The sequence below is a fragment of the Stegostoma tigrinum genome, chromosome 25 (assembly GCF_030684315.1).
Source record: "Stegostoma tigrinum isolate sSteTig4 chromosome 25, sSteTig4.hap1, whole genome shotgun sequence".
NCBI lineage: Eukaryota > Metazoa > Chordata > Chondrichthyes > Orectolobiformes > Stegostomatidae > Stegostoma > Stegostoma tigrinum.
Genome location: NC_081378.1, coordinates 39,452,194 through 39,475,174, shown reverse-complemented (window position 1 = coordinate 39,475,174; position 22,981 = coordinate 39,452,194). Strand labels below are relative to the sequence as shown.

Genomic DNA, 22,981 nt, shown 5'->3' with positions numbered 1-22,981 from the left:
CAACCCCTGACTGAGGCTGAGCACAGATACCATGACTGATTGATTGTCCCGTGTACTGAAATACAGAGAAAAACTTTGTCTACGAGTGGTACAGGCAGATCACAGCAAACAAAAGATGTGCAGATCAACAAGACTTAAAGGCATACAGATTACATTATTTGAGGCTAGAGTCCATTCAACAGTGTGATAACAACCCATTCTTTAACAGGATCATCGTGGCTCAGACAAAAATCCCCCTGAAGATGAGATTCTGAGGCAGGATCTGTCTGGAAAGGCCTTGCAGCAGCCATATAATGCTTACATGGTGTGTTCTGCAAAACTGTAGAGGAAAAATCAGACGTGATAGATGCTGAAGAGCTGGGAGAGGAGAAGCAGTTTTCTGAGGGAAGATTAGGAGTTGTAAAGGAGGAACATCACTTTCAGCCTGATAGAGGGCTGCGGCATCAGGTGCAACAAGCCAAATAAGACTGAATTGAAATTAGATACTAATAATTGGGAGTTGAATGAAGTGATTGTTCATTAAGTGTAGATCTATTGTTGCTCACGAGTTTTGAGAAGATTTGTAGCTCAGGCTGAGGTTCTAGATGTGCGTTTGCTCGCTGAGCTGGAAGGTTAGTTTTCAGATGTTTCGTCACCATTCTAGGTAACATCATCAGTGAGCCTCCGACGAAGCGCTGGTGTTATGTCCCGCTTTCTATTTATCTGGTTAGGTTTCCTTGGGTTGGTGATGTCATTTCCTGTTCTTTTTCTCAGGGGATGGTAGATTGGCTCCAAATCAATGTGTTTGTTGATGGAGTTCCGGTTGGAATGCCATGCTTCTAGGAATTGCTCACAAAACAAGCAGCCCCAATTTTTCTCGAAGTAAGTACAACTTTCTTTGTTGGTGTATTTCTTTGCTGTTCAATAAAAGTTCATGCTTTCAAATGCTTGAAGGCTTTTGAACATGTAATTTTCCTTTGTTGAATAATGATTGTACAATGGGCGCTAGTGAAGCATTAGCACTCCCTTAGACAGAATTATAACATTGTATGGCATTAAGGATGGGAAGCTTAATTCATGTAGCTGCAGTTAGAATGACAGTTGATTCAACAGGTGATGTTGTAAGACAGCAAGATATTTTCAAATATAAAACAATGAAGTGAGGATGCGGAGATCTGAAACAAACACATAAGGTGCTGGAGAAACTCAATACGTCTGGCAGCATCAGTAGAGAGAAAAACAAAGTAACGATTTCAAGACTAGTGATCCTTCATCAGAACTAACTTGAAACATTAATTCTGTTTTCCTTTCTAGAGATGATGCTAGACCTGTTAAATTTCTCCAACGTTTTCCATTTACAAACATGAGCTTCAGTTTGCAAGGAGGGCCACCCATGCACCTATATGGCATTAGAAGTTTTCCATTTTTCATTGCCCTCCCACAATGTGTATGGTGAAGGACTGTTTCCTGTGAGCAGCAATTGGGTTCAAAAAGCCAACATCTAATTTCTGTGATTAATAGGAAAGTCAAATTGGATTTTGGTCTTTATTTCAAAGGGAAATTAGTGTAAACATAGGGAGGTTTTACTAAAACTATACAAGGTGCTAGCCAGCGCATAGCTGGAATATAGTGAATAATTTTGATTTGATTTATTATTTGATTAGATTTATTTTTGTCACATGTACCAAGGTACAGTGAAAAGTTTTGCTTTGTGTGTAGTACATACCTTACAAATTGTGTTAGGATAACTGAACAGAATGAAGAGCACAATGGCTGCAGAGAAGGTGACAAAGAGTGAGATCAACAATAAATTTAAAATTTTAGAGGTCAATTCAGTCGTGTAATAACAGCAGGAAAGAAGCTGTTCTTGAATCTGATGGCATATGTGTTTAAGCTTTTGTATCTTCAGCCTGATGGAAGAGGTTGGAAGAGATTATAAACAGGTGGGAGGGTCGTTGATTATGTTGGCTACCTTCATAAGGCAACAAGAAGTATAAATGGAATCAATGGATGGAAGGCTGGCTTGCGGGATGGACTGTGCAATTTTGGCCCCTTATTTAAGAAGACATATATTGTCATTGGAGGCATCTAAAGAATGTTAAGTAGGCTGATACAAGGTATGGGCGTCTGTCTAATTGAGTAGGCTGTGCCTGTGCACGTTGGAATATAAAGGAATGTGCGGCAGTCAAATTCAAACATACACGATTATTAGGGTATTTGACAGGGTAGATTAAGGAAAAGTTGTTTTTCTTTGTGGGAGAGTCCAGAACCAGAGGGCATAATCTCAGAATAACGTGTTGCACATTTAAGACTGAAACGACAAAAGATTTCTTGTCTCAGAGATCTGTGAATTGGTTGGGTTCATTACCTTAGAGGGTTGTCAAGTTAGGTCATTAAGTGCATTCAAGTCTGAGACAGAATTTTGATCTCTAAGGGAATCAAGAGTTATGTTGACAAAACCTAGAGCACGTGCTACATCACTGACATGGATCATTGGCAGAAGCCTGTTACATAAAAATTTAGGTTAGCTATAACCAGGATAGAATGACCACCCACTCCTTAAGGGTGCAAGTGATAATGGGAAAGGGTCTAGGCCCAAAACGTCAGCTTTTATGCTCCTGAGATGCTGCTGGGCCTGCTGTGTTCATCCAACCTCTCATTTTATTACCTTAAGGGTGCAAGTTCTGTTCCAACAGTTGACATGCTTGTGTGATGGTGTCCCAGGACATCCTTGGTGTGTGCTGGCACTCTGCTTCAGTCATCTGGAAGAAATGGCATTGACGATCATGGCCTCTGGGCCACCTCCACATCCTAAAGAACCCTGTACCTGTGATGTCTTCATGTGGAGGCTGTTTGAAAGTTACAGTAGGTTGCCGTTTGTCCTGGGCTTGCTGGTGCATCTGGTGGTCCTCAATTTCTCTGAGCTTTCATTGCACCATTGCCACAGTGACGATGGCCCTTGCTATGCCTGGATTCATTGATCATGGTTCCAATGAACCTATAAGGGGGAATATCACAAACAGGACAGATCCTTAGTAATTTGTGCAGTCAGCATTCATGTCACATACAAATGACCGTGTAGCCTAGTCCACCATATAGCCTCCACAAGATGATGTCACAGCTGAAAGTTCCTTGGATGTGAAAATTTGACTGTTTTTCAACTTCAAGAATCTAATTTTTCCAATTGCGCTATATATCCTGAACTGACTCATCATTGCACATATCATTCAGGGGCTGGGAATATTAGCCGATTGTTTCTTGCTTTTTAATCAACTAAGTATCTGAGTTCAATTTAAACTGAAAAATGGGGAATCATGTTTGATTTAGAGCTCTGAAGTGTACTTGAAGTGGAAATGCCGTCACTGTTCATGAGAAAGCATCTTTAATATGATTTGGCTGTTCCTTAATTAAAATTTAAGGATTTCCAGAGGCCAATCTTCATATTATAGTACAATCAGTCTCTTGTGGTTATGCATAGAGAGTCCTTATTTTATAAATGCTTGCATTATGTTGCAAAAGGATGCCTCAGTTACACGGAGATCTCATCTTTGGTAAAGCCACTAACAGAAATAGCTGCTTGTGAATAACCTGGGGGAATGAATACCCCTGCTTATATTCGCAGGAGCCTATCGCACTTCTAGCACTGCAGTTTTATGTGGTAAGTTGAGATGAACTGTCTTGGTAAAACACATCACCTACATTGCTGTTATCTGCAGCATTGTCAATGAAAACATCTAAATGGATAGTCAAGTAAGGAGGAAGGACAGAACAAACATGATTTTATCAACATGGAGTGGTAAGAAACATGCTGGACATGTCATGATCACACATTATTCACAAGCACACAGGTTTTAGTCACAACACTGTAATGGATCCCAAATAGAAAATCAATTGTAGTTTTGAGACAAATTTAGGAAAAGTCAGATTATTATCCATTGTTTCTTCCTTCTCCCTCCACACGGGCCTAGCACAGAAAAGATGCACACCAAAGGATCAAAATGCGGAGCAGAATGAGAACTTGGAGATATACGTACAAGTGTAATGGTTGTGGAGATTCTGCTGCTCATAATATTAGATCTCCTTTGCATTCTTTCTAAAGCCTTGACATTCTTGCCAATGCATGGTGCTCAGAATTGGATACTTCAATTGAGACCTGTACAGTGATATATAAAGTTTACAAACCTACTTGGTTTTGTAATCTTTAAAGAGACAAGCACTTTGTATAGTTGTGTGTTCCAATATCAGATTGATTCTTAGTCCACTCATCTAAATTGTTTTTATGTTATTTATGTTCTGCTACTCCAGTTCAACAAAAAAGGAACTTGTATTTTATGGTAGAAATACTCTAGTGCTTATGACAGAATCCTTGCTGGCAAATATCTGGAGAAACTTAAAAGGTAAAATCTTATAAGTGTCTAAGCAACATTGGCTATGATGAGATTTATGACAGAATTATACAAGAATTCCATTGAGATACATTTTGATGTCAGATGCACTTTTTTCCATCTTTATATGCACTACACAAATGGAAAAGTACGTTTCTCACTAGGCAGCAGCAAATTGCCAATTGGGGCAATTAAACACCTTGTCGATGGCCCAGTTTACCTCATTAATACTCAGTTTTCTAACTTGGCAAACTCAGTACACAAGCTAAATGATGTGAAAGCTTGACATGGAAATCACATAAGGAGAAACCTCTGCAGCCAGAGAGCGTGAATCTATGGAATTCACTGCCACAGAAGGCTGTGGAGGCCAGGTCATTGAGTACATTTAAGACTGAGAAAGATAGGTTCTTAATTATCAAGGGGATCAAGGATTACAGGGAGAAGGCAGGAGAATGGGGTTGAGGAATTTATCAGCCACGATTGAATGGTGGAGCAGACTTGATGGGCTGAATGGCCTAATTTTGGCTCCTATGTCTTTTGGTCTGATAGACACCTAGTGAATTCAGCTCACCGCTTGGTCTGAAAGAGCTCCGTCCTGGATCTCAGGTATCAGCATTCATGGAAACCAGGTACATGTACCCCACATCCATGGACTTTGACATTTAATCTTCGCCAGCCTCTAAGAGCCCTCATGGCAAGTCTCCGAACCATATACAGGATGCTTCTGCACTTAAATGTGGCATCATGGGCCGTACTAGCAATTGTCATTGCAATGCTGCCACAAAGATATAGTGCACTCAGGGACACACGCGTAGCTCATGTACTGGATCAGGCTGCATCTTCAGCACTTTTCTTACTCTCATTGTGTTCATTCACACCAAGCTTACCTGGATGCATACTGCATCCCTATCTTGCACTTTTACACTTTACCCCTCAGCCAGAGATTTGACACTCTTCTTACATCATGGTCCTTTCTATTTAGTGCAGGCACAGACAAGGGAAGCTTGTCAGCAGCCTTGGTCAGGTCAAGGGGGATAGCTATTGCTCAGGGGGGTCCGAGCACAGAAAATCAAGGGCATCCTCCAAAACCAGTCCAAGGGCTCAGAAATAGTCAGAAGGGTCACCGGACCCAAAATGTTAACTCTGCCTTGTTTCTACAGATGGTGTGAGACTTGGTGAGTTTTTCCAGCAATCTCTGGGTTTGTTTCTTATTTCCAGTATCTGCAGTTCTTTTCTTTTTGCTTAATGAGATGAGTTTGGTAAGATGGAAGAAAACTCACCAGGCTTCTTAATGAGAAATCGTCCAAAAATATCAACGCAACTCAGACTTAGCCAAAGACATAACTATTTCTGTTCACAACAAATTTTCAGAGCCAGTGGGTTTCTCCTGTTGCTAAAAGGACCTATATTCTCACTACTTTAAGGATTAGATAACCAAGGCAATGAAAATAACTATTGCTTTAAAATTATAGCATTATCAACTTGGCCTCTGAACAGAAATTCATTAGTAAACACAAACAACAGACCATAAATCAGATTTGTTGAATTTAATAAAAATGAGTTAACAGAAATGTAACTATTAAATTCCAATAACATTCAAGCTTTAAAGAGTTTAACTTCCTCTGTTCATATACCACCCAACATATTTGAGTAAACTTCTTATTTTAAACTAGTTAACAAATGTGGAAATCATACACAAGGATTTGACACTAATGTGTTGAGCATTGCAAGCCTAAAAAGAATTAAACCTATAAATATGGGATAACAAAGCGTGGAGCTGGAGGAACACAGTAGGCCAGGCATCATCAGAGGAGCAGGAAAGCTGATGTTTTGGACCCAAAGCATCAGCTTTCCTGCTCCTCTGATGATGCCTGGCCTGCTGTGTTCCTCCAGCTCCACGCCTTATCATCTCTGACTCCAGCATTGGCAGGTCCTACTAAACGTATAAATATGCAGTTTTGGAAATCTGTTGCCTGTTCTCTGTGTAATTTATCATAATTATATTTGGATTCTCAGAAATCTTAAAGTTACTCCCACAAGGAATATAATTTTCACTCTGACACGAAATTTAACATATAAATAAATCAGTCGTGTAGGGATTAGATTGAAGCAATAAATTTAGAACTCCCTAAAAAACATTCAGTATCACTTCAGCTACTGTGAGAAAGCAATAATACACGTGAAAACAATTTTATGTTGACCATATAAGGGGATTATGATATTCATACAATGATAATGGTTTTAAGACGTACTGTTTGGTACCATGGTTGATATTTTACCAAATTTGAAAATAAAATTATGTCGGTGAAGTTACTGATAAAATGGTTATATCACTGCATCGAGAGATTATTAAACTTCATTCCATAGCTGGGGAGAGAGGAAAAAACAATTTGTTACAAAATAAAATTGTAACCACATCTGATCTGGACTCTTATTGGCCAAAATAGCCATTTTTCAACAACACGTTAGGGAAAACAAGCTGATCACTCACATTTATTTACCCACCTTGACTAAAATATTAATTAAAGTTTTTGAGTTTCATAAGAAATTCACAGATTGGTGCAGCAAGATGCACTTCTGCCATTTGGCTAAAATAGGTTTTGTGCTACCTAAGGAATAATTTAGCTTGAATTTTCCGAACTAAGGAGTATAGATGCTTAGAAACACAAGACAGATTCCACAATTCAGTCCACGATAGTATTTTCTCCTCCCACAACTATGCCAGGAGGTATCGGTGGATATCCTGTTTGAGTGTAACTACCATTTGAGTGACTTGCTTCCTTCTTTTTCCTTTCCTTTTGAAAAAGTCAGAAAAAGACCACCTAAGTCATAGCATAATTTTTTTCCCCTTACTAAGGTAAGCCTGCCTGTTAATAGAAAGAATTACAAATGAAAAATGTTTATTTCAAAGTGAATAAAAATCGGTTTATTCGTTTGGCACATTACCATCAACTATTTGCAACATCATCAATAGAGAGGTCAATTAAATAAATTGTGACTATCAAGTTATCTTTGATTTATTATCTTAGCAATTTGACTGGCATTGTGCCTGAGAGTTAAACTATCTTAGATGATGGCAATAGTCACTACATTAGTGGTAGCTTGACAAGCAGAATTTATAACAGAATCAGGAAAGGGCAATCTGGTACATTATTACAGCAGTATAAGGAAGCCATTTGTTACAGTTGGCAGGAAGCAATTTGTACTATATCTAACTGGAGAGTACTCAGCATGTCCTTGGTGGGAAAGGGGAAACATTTACTTATCTCACAACTGCAAGTTCTATTATCACCCATTTATTAATAAAAATGGGAGAACACAAAGATGGAAAAAAAGGAAATACACTAATTTTAGGCTGGCACTTATAGAATTTTTTTATTTTGCTTCATCTTAGCTGAGATATTGCCTTGCATTCCATAGCACATCTAGGATCAGATCTACTGCGGATAATTTCCGTGATCAGTTTCTTTTATTGTATTCTAGGCATGAATGCAAATTCAGTTCCGAAAGAAACAACGTAAAGTTTGATACGAGAAAGCACGTTTCTCAGTGGGTCGAGATAAATTATGTTTTCCTTATTTAAATGAAAACTGGCAATGCCAAATCAAAAAGCAAATATTGCAGTAGCTGAAAATCTGAAATAAAATCAGAAAATGCTGGAAATAGGGTGAGAAAATAAAAATTATTTCATGTTGACGATCTTTCCATAAACTAGTTCAAGTGATAGGTCATCAACCTGAAAGTCAACTAGTTTACACTCCACAGAAACTATTACCAGAGTTTTCTGTTTGGTAACAACCAAAAGCCAGCCTAGATTTCTGGCGTAGTAATTGCTGATTTTGAGTTATTCCAAAGCATAGATTTCAGGGCTTCAATGTGATAGTTGTTCTGTTATGGGAACTTGTATGGATTATGATTTGATAAGCCTTTAAAATGCTCTTAAGTATGTTAGCAACAACACAAAAATTTGGCAACCATTGAAATATATATTTCAGTGTTCAACAACCATCCAGTTATCTGTACTATATCTCAGATATAATGTAGACTGTGTCAGTTATTCCTCATATCTTTGAGATGGCACAATGGTATACGATTTAATTATACTGTCATATAAGATACCGAGAGTGTGAGGTATAAAAGAAAGGCAATGATGACTGTTGTTTTAGCATTCATTAAGATAATCAATGTACAAATTCACTGGTGCCAATGACTGTCTACACAAAATAATGTAAGAAAAGCAAGTATCAATTGTACCTAATTTAGTTTTCTTTACTCAGTGTTAAAATAATGTGTAATACTTTTGTAGATAGACAATATAAGATCTCATGAAAACAGTTTGTACGATACTGCGTACAAAGTATATAGCAATATATTTGGTGTTAAACATTCAAAGCACAATAGATTTTGAAAATCACTGTTCAACAAGACTACCCAAATTGTACTTAATTACAAGATTTGAATTGGTACATGCCTTTTTAACATACATTAGCCACTGTCAATAATATTAACTTCTTAAAACTTTTTAAATAGTAATTTTTAGTAACAAAAAGATAAACATAATCCTTAATTTCAAAACAATTACTGAAATCATAGCTGATGCCAAAACAAATTAAGAACAAAAAAAAGTTTTAAAAAGATGTTTGTAGGAACAGAGATCCTAGTAACATAATTCAACAAAAATAGTGGATAATTTCACATCAGTATCAGAGTTGTTTTGATATCAATAAAAGAAATGCTGTACATTATTTTAAATGTATATTATATTGGATTGAAGGGTACCTCTGCAGTAAGGTACATGGCATTGTATACATATCAGCAATACGTGAAGTCTTGTTTCACCCTTATTTATTGCATTTAGTGTTTTTTGGGGGGGGGGCAAGTGTTGCAAAGGTAAGTAGGGAGAATGTAAGATTTATCTATGTTCGTGCTGCATCGAATTTGAGGCTATTTTCTTGCTATAACTTTTCTTTCATTAACAACATGTACTGACTAGTGATATGATGACACCACTGCGCTTTTAACGCTGTCAGTTATCTGCAACAACATGAAAGATGTCACAAAGTAATTGAATTTTCATGAACGCTCAAAGTGGTGAAGCGTACTTGGTCCCACCTTCCCCTGTGACAATGAGCATAAAACATTTGTATCACAGCTAAATCTATTATTTTTAAAACAAATTAAAATTTCTTTTAACATTACAAAAGGGTTTTGGCCCATTACAAGTGGCACAAATGTAATTTAGTGACTGTCTGTAGAATACAAAATCCAACAATCATTGAATTACTTCAAGAACACAATTTTTATCTTTTATTCCTACCATTAGTTTTCAAAGCAATTTGAATTTTTTGGTACTAAACGTGTTAAGTTTCAAGTTTGGCTGTTTTCTATGTACTATATGTTAATAAACGTAGGTTATCCATTAAAAAACAATTTTTCCAGTTAAGTGATTTACAGTTACAGAACAAGTTTTGTCACATATTCTGACATCGCCCTACATATCCATTCTGCGTAAGTTGTTTGTTATTGAAATTATAATGTTCAAAATCTTCATATAAATGCCAAATAGTAAATAAACTAAGCAATAATGTTCCACTCCTGTGAAAAAATTAAAAAGCAGCTACGGTGTTGGCTCAAAAAAAGTTTCAAAAACATGTAACATTTTTCAATATCCAAAGACAAAATGCAAAAAAGTCATTGTAAGTATCTACTGAGAATTTAAGGCCATATTGTTACTGTATTTAATCTAGCACACTACTCACAAAAGTGCATTTCTCTTCCAAAAAAGTGTCCATGCAGCTAGGGCACGTGCTGTAAGATCTGATCAAGCATATTACAAAATAATGGGGAATTCAATAAATGAGCACAAGAACATATACCTGTGCAGTTACTTTCCTGGCACATTTACCTGGTGGGTTCAGGCTTGCACATTATTGGCGTGGTATAGTGTAGTGGTTCTCAAACTTATCCAGGTCTTCCTCCATCAAACAGTTTATTGCCCACAAAAAAGTTATGGATTAGACTGTAATGCCTGCATTGTCAATATTTTTGGTGTTTTCCAATCTCTCCTCTGTCTTTCTTCCTTCTCCCATGCCTTTATTTTCAGAGTGAAGCACTTGTGCTGTCAGAGTGGTGAAATAACAAAAAGGTTGACCAATTGAGTTGGTTGGGAGACTATCATTTTTGAGGTGTAATTGCAAGTGTCAGGTAGTGGTCACTAGGAAGCAGTCAGGTCTATTGTCAACCAACTGCTAACCAGATCATGTGGCCTATCATTTGAGATTCACCAGTGCACCAGAACATCTGAGTTAATCATTAGTAAATAGAGGTGTAACACCTAGCAAATCACAATTATAACAATATTTAAAACTGTGTTTACAGGAAGTATATGTCTATAAAAACGATTCAATTGTAAAAAGTCAACATGTAAACATTCAAAGAATAAGAACTGAACATTCTCAGTTATTTACAATAAGCTGGAACTTCAATTTCTGTTAATTTTCAAACAAACTTCTTTCATTTTATCATGTCATAACAATTTTGACAAAGCATCTGCTTCTTCAGCAAAGTCCACAATTCCCATTGTTTCAAAGGAGATGATTGAGATAGAAGTGCAAGGATCTTCTCTCTGCCTTAAGAAAATCACTTTTCTTTATGCACCCTCTCTCTAGTCTTTGCCTGATGATAATATTCTTGAAACCATGCAATCTGAATCCAGCAGAAACTCTTGGATGCTTTCTGAGTGGAGAGCTGACAACACCCATAAGTCTTTGTATAGCAACCTGATTTTAAAAAAAGCGGCAGAATCCACCACTCAAAATAGTTCAGGTCATCAGTGACAAATGGGAATGTTGGAATCAGCCTGTGTTAAAGCTGTGTCTGCAAAGGATAACCTGGAGGAGTGTAGGGGGGTGGAGCAGGAGAAGGCTTAATTCCTCTTGACTTCATATAAGAGAGAAACTGTTCCGGAATCTCAGCTAAGACATCCTTTGCAAGTCGAGCCATGCTCAGCACATGGTTTCCAGTTCTGTCAACATAGTCCCGGAAAGGCACAAACTGAAAAACACATTTTTAAATTATGAACAATGGGACTTCAAATATTACTAAGGAACTGCACTGGGAAAATGTTAAAAGTTAATTCATGTTTTTGTTATGACTGATTTCTGAAAAAATGAAAAATTCAGAGCAATTCCAGCCTGAAAATGAAAGGATTTGTTCCTTTCCTCACCAGGTGGTTATACCAAGTGCAGGAAAGAAACAAAATTTCCTACCATTTCATCAGTGTGTGAATGCATCGATCACAAAAAATTAGCAGTTAAGTCTTTACTGTAGTATTCATCATTCCATACAATTTACTGTTAATTGGTGTGCAAATGGATAGTCAATGTAAATCAAATTTATATTTGCATTGATGCATTATCGCCATAGTAGAGCACAAAGCTTTCTTCAGTTGTAAGATATTTAAAACGTGCATTGGAATCCGTGAGACTACAAATTGAACCAGGTAAAACTGGGCACTGAGGAGTCTGATGGAACATAAAATATGCACATGTTCATTCCACGTCATTAGTAATGACCCTATCCAAATGGCACATGTAAATAAATGGTCCAATGCTCATCTCAGGCCACACTCAGATTTTTAATTGTAACTGTCTCCAGAATTTAATGTCTTTGTTATTCATTCGTGAGACGTGGGTGTCATTGGCTGGGCCAGCATTTAGTGCCCATCCTTAATTGCCTCTTGATTGGAGCATCGTAGTAGAGCCATTTCAGAGGGCAGTTAAGGTTCTACCACACTTCTGTATGTGTGGAGTCACATGTAGACCACAGCAGGTAAGGATGATGGATTTCCCTCTCTAAAGGACTTTAGTGAACCAGATGGGTTCTTATGCCAATTGACAATGATTACCTGGTTGCTGTTAAGACAACTTCCTTTTTCCATTGGGTTTAAATTTCTCTTTCTGCCATGATGGGATTCAAATTCATGTCCCTAAAGCATTCACCTGGCCCTCTGGATTACTATCCCAATGACACTGCCTCTAGGTCACTGCCTCCCCATCATGCAAGTTACAAGTAGTTTTCTCAGACAAAATGGTAGCCTGAAGGTGTCAGTAAAAAGGTATGTAAGAAATCTACTCCTCCTGGTTCCACATTAAACTATGGGCTGTGGCTGCTGTTGCTTATCATTCCCCAGCCCACACAGTCACAACTGTCTATTACTATCCTCCTAAACTGGTTGCAGGTCCTGATTACACCATCCTCGCAGGTCAACCTAATCCTCTTTGCAATCATTGTGCTCCCAACAGGGATACAACTGACATTCCCAGCACACCAGTTGCTTGCCACAAAAGCAAATGGGCCAATTTCAGGCAATTCTCTAGCTCATCCGTTTGGCATGGCAGTTCATAGCTAATGCCAAGCTTCCATGAGAAACATTGTCCTGGACATGCAGCTACAATTTGAAGTCTACCACCACTTGAAGTCCCCAGTGACCAACCACTCACTAGAAATATGCAATTTGAGAGCGATACTTTAAATCTAATTTGGAGAGATATAAAATCAGAAATTACTGAAAAAAAATTCAACAGCTCCGACTGTGGAGAGAAAGGGAGTTAACATTTCGGGTCCAGTGACTCTTCTTCAGAAGAGATATACATCATCTGTTATGGCTGAGTTTTACAAACCACTATTACCAACCACACAAATTACAGCTTAAAATAACTGCTGTGATGTTTTTCAATGCCTTTCCTTTGACTTTTCCACTGGTCTTACAAATCTTCACTTTCACCATAGTTAGCATGGTTAAAATTTCAGCAAAAATCCTCATTCAGTTTCTACATAGTCTGCGCAGCGGACTTAGGTTCAGCATTGGTTCATATTATAACCCACCCTGGGTGATGATGCCCCCAGCCCCTACGATGTCCATTCAAAATCCTCGATCATGTTGGTGGTTAAGACGTGTTCCCTCCCCACGGACAACTGAGTGCAGGCATAACCATGAAGAGGGATAGACAGCCATGTACTACATGGCCCTTTGTCTGGGCCTATTAATGGCCACTTTGGCCAAACCCAGGAGCAGGTCCACAAGGCCCTCTAGTCTGCCTGGTCCTCTCTGCACAGGATATCCATCGCTTAGGACTATGGAGCTAAAAGGCAGCCAAAAATTTAAGAGCGGCTCTTCAAAAATTTAAAGAGCTGCTGCAAACAAAAACATTCAACATTAACGTGGAAAATTATTCTCCCATAAATCACAAAAACTTCATGTGACCTAGTACCCAGTAAAATTAATCAATTACAGCAAAGGAATGCCATATGCAGCACTGTCCATCCCAGATCCCTGATGGAATATCCCCTTTTACACTCAGACTCATGATAAGAGGTAGAGAAAGTTCAAGAAGTCAGCTCACCACCACCTTCTCAAGTGCAATTAGAGACGGGCAATAAAAGCTGCCTCATACAAGAGACACCCACATCCTATGATTGGATAAAACATAGGCACTCACGATGTTTAATTAGCAGAGACACTTTGTCATGCACAACAAGATGCAATTTGTTGCAAGATAACCATATGTATAAGCTGCATTTACTACACAGTCTTTGTAATTATAACTGTAAACATATTAGATTAGGTGGATCTAAATGTAGCTGGATCACCAACTCTTTTATACATCACCCTATACAACATGAAGAGTTTAGAGAAGAGGTGGAAGATTGCAAGGCATAGCAATCATTAGACATATGAATTAAGAACTGCAGAAAATCATTTGCCCCTTGAGCCTGCTATGCCATCAATAATATTGTGCTGATTCCAGTTGTGGTCTTTACTACAGCTGCCTACATACGCCCATAACTGTTGACACTATCAACAAGGATTATCAGTGGGTTTCTGAAGAGTGTGATAAACAGTGGTTATTATGGAAAGGAGAATATACCAACAAAGAGGAACTATTGACAGTGCCAACTCAGGAACAGGAAGGGAAATTTGGCAAATTTACAATTAAAGGGATTAATCCATAAAAATCAGCTCATAAGAAAACACGCAAAATTCAAATTATTCCACCGGTTTCGAGTTCTAAATTCCAGAATTATTTTTCCATGTTTTTGAATAATATATTCATGTTCTGTTGAAAGTTGCATGAAACGGCATGACGTAAGTTTAGATCTTTCTACAAATGGTCTCATCCTGATTTAAACATGGTTAGAATGGGTTCTGCAATTTGATAAAACATGCTCAAAATATATCATCGGAATAGATCTGATGACAATAGTTTGATATTATGTTAATTTTTTGACGAAAAGCTTAATAACTTTAAATCATTTCCCTTTGCCATTTTTGGTGATGAATTTTTTTTATTGTGTTCCATTTTAATGTTTGCCAAACTGCTGTGGAAACCTTACATTAATCTACATTAAACTCCATGTCATTTCTGACATAGCTACTTAATTGGTCCAGATTTCTTAATGCGTTAATATTTCTTTTATTTATTACAAGGCCCCTTGAAGGGCAAAGGTCAGCCTCCTAATATTGATGGTGATTGTTCTGAAACTTATGTTATTCTAATTAATAGGTTTTTGCTGCATTTAAAAGTGAATTACTGGAATATTGATAGCACAATACCTATTTAATTCCCTGAGGAGTGATGTCTCTTATTGGAAGAGTTGAAATACTGTCTCATTAATAATTTATGACAGATAAATTAGCTGCTGAATGAAAATACAACTCATTACAAGGGGAATTTCTATACTGGATTCAATAATTTTATCATTCTAATGCTATTGCTGAATAATAAATTACAAGAGAAAGAAACAACAGGAAGGAATCAGTGTCTTGTGGATGTTTCATTAGACTGTGGTCTGGATTTTTATTACAGCAGACAGTCTCTCTGTCATGTCAAACTTCACCATTCTCGCAAAAGAAGGAATGGAGTCAGGTCAAGATTTAAAATAGGATTTTGGTAGCTATGAATGTTGAAGCCTGATGTGTGCAGGGTAGACCTGGTAAGAGCAGTCCTGAACGTTAGAAAACCAGGGCACCCTTTCAGCATGGTCAGGTAACCGTACAGATCTGTTTCAAGGGCACCTTGGATGAACTTAAGGTTCCCTTCGGGATTGCTAAAACTAGATATAAATGTGCATAAGAAGTTCACAAACGCATTACAGTGAAGTCGATTGGACCTAAGGATCGACCTGTCAAAATCAACTGACAGAATTGTTCAAAGCAGCTTTTAAAAGGAAGCTGTCAAACTTTAAAAATCCTATACTTTCAATCTTCAAAAGCAAGTCTCCCATATTTAAAAAAGACTCTTTACTAGTAAAGTCATCACAGCTCTAGAGGACCACAGTGCTGCTCTCTCATGAGAGTTGGTGACGATGAGTTTAATCTGAGGGTCATCTGCCTCAAGTGAGGGATGACATTCAGAAGGTGATTTTAGCTGGTGTGGTACACCTTTGGCTTCACTTGACATTGCAAACCTGATGTCCAGCCATCTGAGCTAAATGACTCTCTATTCTTTAGCATTTCTTTCAATTTGTTGGTGTATGCCCAAGGGTTTCCATTATTGGATTATTACGTTTGATTTCATAAACATTCATTCTCAAAATGGTGTTCCTTAATTTCAGACTTCAATACGCTATTCGGGTTTATAAACTTGTTGATGCTTTTATTAAATAAATTGTACACATGAATGAAATGGTTGCTGTTATAAGGCCTTATTTAGTTAATATAATGTAATTGTAGAAAATAGGTTTTATGAATGAGTGTTTTATTTTTGCCAACACAGCAAGGCCTGCATTTAGAACTTTATTTTATTTTATCTCTGTATATCCCAAAATCCGACCATTGTGGATATTAGTTGAGCTGGCATGATAGGCTTAAGACAAAATGTGGTGGACAGCCATGGGTTTGGCCTGAGTTTGCCGTAAGTTGGCATAAGGGTAGATTGAAAGGCATAAATTTGCATGCAGGCATGAGGGACCACAACGTTGCTTGGGAGGGCATAGCTTGGCACGAAGAGACATGGGTCAGAATAGATGCGGCACTGAGAGTATGAAAGTGAGAGGTAAAGGCTGAAGGGATTTTATATTTAGTTTTTTTTCCATTTCTATACTTCAGATTCAGTGCCAGATCCCCGAGACAGGCCTTGCACCTGACAATCTCCTCAGTTCCTCTGAGGTCATCTTCCCTGATACCCTAAAGTCTGCGTTGCCTGGACTGAAAACCTGACATCCAGGCACAAGGACGCAGGAATTTGCCCATCTCTGCACAACTGACCCCGGAGCAAAAATCCAGATCTTAGTTTCAGTCAAATTGGCCTGGCCTCACAATCTCCCTTACCCTGTCAGCAGCTCTCCTGGTGTTCCTCTTGCCCACTGTTTGTAATAATAATATCAGATTTGTATCTGCTGGGATCAACTGGCATTCATTTGGATAATTGTTCTATTAAACAAAAAAAAACCTGAAACCTTCAGGAATTTAGACAAGAACACTTGGAAGATCTTTTCCATCCTGCAGCTATTCAGGAGAAATGATTTAGTACCATAGAATCCCTACAGTGCAGAGGTGCCATTTGGGCACATTGATACTTCACTGACCCTCTATTGAGCATCCCAACCCAACCCCCATACTATCCCCATAACCTTACATTTACCATAGCCAGTCTTCCTAACCTGCTAACCTCTGGTCCATGCAGGTTTTCAACCTAAATCCCTGATGTTCTGGGACATTTCCTTTGGCTTCCTCTAATCACAACCCGACATCTGCAACGTGAAATGAACGAGAAAAGCAGTTTAAGACTCACTGACATCTACTTCAAGTGATATTCTTAAGTCTCATGAGGAAAGAGAGCACTGCCATGGTATTGACACTGGACTACTAATCCTGAACATGGGTTTGAATCCCACATTGGCAGATGGAGAAATATGAATTGAATGAAAATCTACAATAAAATGGTTACTGTGCAACCATTGTGGATTATCATAAAAAGCTACCTGATCCACCAATATCCTAAAGGCCCATGAACAGCTCAGTCTCCAAAACTTCAGTATGTGTTAATCAGGAAAAAACCAGCTCAAAAGAACATGCAGAAAGGGAGAGAAATTGATTTAATAAAACATCAAGTTTTATTGTTTCTATTATATTTATACTTTTAAAAAAAAATTGTATTAGCATGTGCTTACTGAGATAATGAAGAATTATTGCAATGACTTCCAAGTGATTAGCATGTGTGAGTGTGATATTTAAAATAAAAGTTCATTTAATCTTTGAATTCTATGGATTTTCATAACATTCTCTTCAAGGTCTTACCTGAACTATGTCTCTCTCAGCATATCTTCCTCGTGATGATATTCTAATCTCATCCCCATCTAATTCCTCCATTGCTACAAGCAGAGAAGAGAAAAGAAAATCAGTGATGATATATAGATAGAAATGTTAGGACAATATTCTAATGAAGAGCAAAAACAGTGCATCAAATATACCAGAATAGGCATAAATACAATGTTCCTTTCTCCTCAATAACACTGATGCCACTAAAAAAGATAATTTCACAGCTGAATTTTTTCTGAATAGGGACAGGCTTTTAAGAAGCTAACCCTCGTTCAGAGCAGTGGGGAGAGTAAGGGGGGTATTGTTGTAGCACAGAAAGGAATAAATTTCTTTTACTATGGAGTACAACATCAAAGGCTGGTATGAGAACTGTTACAGCCTGGGGAGAAACAAGTATAGGAAGCAATGGTATCCTGAGGGAACTCTCTTTACTGTCTAGTGAAGTGTTCAAAGAACTAGGGATTAGATGCCCAATAGTACTGAATACAGCAGGAACTAGGTCAGAAAAGACAGTCCTGGGAAAAATAATGCAATATCTCAGTGAGTCGGGGTTTTTGCATACTTTTAAGGCCCAGAAATGTGAACAGACTTGAATAAGCCATGCTCATTGTTTCCTCTAGTAGTGCCCTGTATACATGTTTCTAGTGATAGGGTTAAATACGTATTATTTCATCTGAAGATTTAAGGTAAATGAAATGAAACAAGATAAATGAAGTCAATTCTTGAAGGATAATGACTAAATCCTATTGTACTAATGAGCAGTAAATGTCAGCAATGCTTGCAAACATCAGCATTTACTGGGAACTAGGACTAAGCCAGTGTTATTCAAGGAGCTCTCTCCCTTAGTCACTATGTATGTAGTGTGATTAGTTCATGAAATGTTAATGCTCACTAATGTAAGGTCAGATTCACTTCTCTGTACAACCTCAGCATGATCACACAATAATTCAGAGATATTATATGCCTTGTGCTTTATTAAATAAAAAGCTAAAGGTTATGTCACACATCCTTTATCTGCACGCAATGCTTCCATGAGGAAATCTCAATCTAATCATGTGGCTGTCTGCACTTAACTAGCCAGGGTTAAACCTTCTCTGGGATTCAGGAATTCCAGAAGTAGAAATCCCAGATAATAAAAAGTGTAGAGCTGGATGAACACAGCAGGCCAAGCAGCATCAGAGGAGCAGGAAGGCTGATGTTTTGGGCCTAGACCCTCCTTCAGAAGAAAAAAAAGGGGATTAAAGAAGATTCTTCAGCAGCTGCAGTCCCTACTATCAGTAGAAATCCATTGCAGAATGCTGCTGACTAATCAGAAATGAAAAACTCTCCACTGCTGATAGTGACACCAAGAGCAGTGGCTGCTCTCAATTTTGCTGCAAGCATTTCAGCAGGATTGTTGTTGGAACTCTGGAGAAAGGGAATTGAAGGCAGGTCACAGAAGTCAAAGGCAAGGACAGTGGTTGGCCCTCCCTTCTTGACACTGGGGTCATTGGCACAGGATTCTCAACAAAGAGGGATCTCTCCATTCAGAAAGTTATAAAGGGGGAGCAGATGTTATAATGATTTCACTGAGGTCCAAAAGTTGAATGAATGTGAATTTCACTAATTTTCACTTGTCAGAATTTTTAGTTTGAAATGCACTTTGGACCACATTTTGTGGAAGTTAGACAAATGAAAGGAATTCCTTCTCTGGTTTAAAAGTTGAAGTCGAGCTGCCGCTGGTGGGGGCAACTCCTATCAGCCATTTAACCGGCTAATGTGTTCGGAAGCGAATGATGTATGCAGATCTCTCTGTGAATAGCCTGTTACAGTCCACATCAATTCATCCATCTATCTTTGTGATTTAAAGCCTTGCACCTTGAAAACAACAGATATAATGATTTGCTCATTTCCTTAAATAACCAGAACTCAACCAATCATAAAAGTACATCATTTTTCTGACACAGCTAAATAAATGACTGGATAAATAACATGTGATAATAAGTCAATGCAACATGTTAGAAATTCATCTAAAAAGCAGAGAAGTTAGTGATGCATTGCCTTCTAATGTATTCAATATTCTGACAGTATGTTTCTTTTGTCCGAAGTCTTAAGTATATCCTTAGAGATTCAAACTCATTTTATTCCTTTGCCTGAAGCCCAAGTTTGTTTTCCAATTCCTAGCCTGAAATTTGTGTTGAAGCATGCATTTGCGCCCTTTACACACATTTGCTAAAATATATACATTTTTTATTTTATTACTTTGTCTCTGCTTTCCAATGACATTGAGGAATCTTTATTATTTCTGTACAAAATTATATATTTTCAACCACTGATGCTCAGACTAAACCACAACCTTTACTCCCTTCCAATGCATATATCTGTCTTTCAGTTCATGAACAAACAATATAAGAATAATATCTGCATGAAATATTAAATGGTTTCCTCACTATTAATTACTACAGGCTTGCTGAATTGTTTCTATTTGTATGTTAACAAGTGGCTTCATCTGACAAAGGAGCAGTGCTATGGAAGCTTATGGTTTCAAATGAATCTGTTGAACTACAACCTGGTGTCATGTCACTTCTGACTTTGTCCACCCCAGTCCAACACTGGCATTGCTATATCATAACACTTTTAAGACAGACTCTCATTTGGAGCATGCAGAAAATTCACAATTTTGTGAATTTTCACTCATGAAACTGTGCAAGAATCTTAAGACATCAAATAATTCAGGAAAAACTCCCATTTCTCACACAAGGGGAGCAGCAAGGCCCATGGAATAAAATTTCTGTGCATCTTTTTAAATTTAACAAAAGTGTTCCTTTGAGGAATGACTGAGCAAAGTGCTAATCATCCATAACATTTTGCAAAGTAAAATTAAGTTAGATCTTCCAATCCAAAAGATTTGAAAACAGACCACACAGCTTTGATGTTCTGATGCCATTGATGCCTATTTCAAGAATAGAGATCTTCTAGACTTCCAAATTCTGAAAACTGTTTGGCATTTAGCAATTGCCTAGGATCTGCAATTTCAGTGTCAATTACCGAATCCTATCCCACACCACTATTCCCACCAAATTAGTTTCATTTCCTGTGATTTAGTGTAACATATCTTGCGTGAAATAAAATCCACACTGCTGGAAATACTCAACAGGACTGGCAACATCTGTGAATGATAAAGTTTACCTTTCAAAAGCTCATCTGTCATTAGAACAGATCATCGTTTCCCTTCATGGATGCCGTAGGATCTGCCAAGTATTTCCTGCAGATGAAAATCTCCCTCACCAGAGCCTGTTAGCCAGCCCCAAGATAGCCCAGACACTAGAGATCTGGGACATCCATAGGCGCTCATCCTCTTGGTCCTTCCACAGTGCCAGCAGTCATCAACTGTCCTGTGTAGCTGCCAGCATCTAATGGCCAGCAGCTCTAAGAGGTGATACTGGGATTACGACTGGAATTTGCAGCAACTTTCACACCACAATTAAATGCACACTTGTGAAAAAAAAGAATTAAAGCCCCCTGACATTTACGGTGGGGTGCAGGGAGGCTACCTTTAGCAGATAATGCAACTCATTATCTCAGGATAAAAGTTTCTTTCCTGCAGATTGAAAGATGGGGAAACTCAGAGGGTTTTGAATCACTGGTATTCTTCATCTACAAAGGCTCAATTATTGAGAATAGACAGGAAAAAGACTGATAGATACTTGAGCACTTAAAAGCCAAGAGATATTGAGACAAAGTGAAAAAGCAAAACTGATACATAAATTCAGCCATGACCTAAAGGTGTGGTAGAGCAGCTTTTAAGGGTACATGTCCTTGCATATGTTCCTACTTAATCTGAATATTTGGGATATTGGGCAGAATGTTCCTTGTACAAGCTGGTCCAGAGGCACATGGTGGTTGGGGTGGGGGGGGGGGGGTGGTTGTTGTGGAATATGGTTGAAAACTCCATTGGGATAGCACTCAAAATACGGATCTCTCTCCAGGTAAGTTTCTTGGTGGGTGACTACTACAATTAGAAACTCACTGCAATTTGGGAAGGCTATCAACAGTTTCCCGGTGTCAGGTGGGCTCTCGTTAGATTAGGGGATTGGCAATAATTCAGTGACAGCCTCCTACTGAGAGATAAAAGGGACTTTGAAGGTTTTTGTGAGTTCCTTCATTTAGAAGCGCTCCCTAACTCTCCTCTTCTTCAGCAGTGTTCAATTTTCCAGGTGGGGCCCACAGGCAAACGTTTCCTGGGGCCCTTAACTGGGATGGCCCACCTCTGTGTTCCAGATACTGACTTTGATGAGATGACAAACATGGAGTCATCTGATAATTGGTCACTTCCCAGAAAAGTTCCCAAAAGGGTGCATTACTGACCAGCACTAGGTCAGGACCAGGAAATAGTCTGGATCCTATTGCGAAGTTGGGGAAAGCACTTGTGGATTGGAAGGCAGGACATTTGAATTTGGTGTTCGAATATTGTTAAAAATCAGTGTCCTGTCCCTTCAAAAGGTGATAGGCTTTTTCTAGGCTTGGAGATTAAAAGTCCGTGGGAATCTTGTGGGTTTACAGGTGCACAGAACACCTGAATTGCAACATTTTTATCAAAAGATTGGATGGTTAGCTGGCTAAGCTGAAGTTCTGTTTGTTATCAAGACAACAATTTTGAATTTAGCTAATTAACTTAAACCAGGCACTTCGGGACTAAAAACCAACTAAATTTTAATCGGATGGTTTTGACAACGTTGGACCAATCCTATTGTAAGAAATTGAAACGTCATCCAGGGGATAAAAGTCAGAGACAGAGAGTGAAGTGCCATCTGCTAAGAGGTCGGCTCTCTCAGCTCTTAGAGGAAGCATCATCTAAATAAAAAAAAGAGTCAATTCAGTGCAGAGTTGGAGGAACACAACATGTCAGGCAGCATCAGAAGAGCAGGAAAGTTGAAGTTTTGAACGAGGGCCCTTCATCCAGTCCTGATGAAGGGTCTTGACCTGATACATTGACTTTCCTGCTCCTCTGATGCTGCCTGACCTGCCGTTTTCCTCCAGCTCCACATTGTATCAACTCTGACTTCCAGCAACTGCAGTTCTTGCTATCATCTAAGTAAAGGTATCGTGACACTCTTAGTTAATACTCATGACAACCCCAAAACCTTTGGTGGACAGGCAGGTAATACTGAGGAGGTGGGGAAGCTGCAGAAAGATTTAGACAGTTTAGGAGAGTGGTCCAGGAAATGGCTGATGAAATTCAATGTGAGGTTTTGTACTTTGGAAAAAAGAATACAGGCATGGACTATTTTCTAAACAGTGAGAAAATTCGCAAATC

At 38.3% G+C, this 22,981-nt stretch overlaps 1 protein-coding gene across 2 annotated transcripts in view; it reads right to left on the bottom strand.

Moving 5' to 3' along the window:
• Nucleotides 1-6,257: 6,257 nt before the first annotated feature.
• The window catches only part of LOC125463244 (copine-8), a 300,826-nt gene continuing 284,102 nt past the window's right edge, over nt 6,258-22,981 (bottom strand). For both annotated transcript variants that reach the window (XM_048554261.2, XM_048554262.2), the window contains 2 exons: nt 17,665-17,738; nt 6,258-11,417 (listed from right to left, as the gene is read on the bottom strand). In XM_048554261.2, the coding sequence (XP_048410218.1) occupies nt 11,229-11,417; nt 17,665-17,738 (263 nt within the window). In that variant the 3' untranslated portion in view covers nt 6,258-11,228. The remainder of the gene's footprint in view (nt 11,418-17,664; nt 17,739-22,981) is intronic.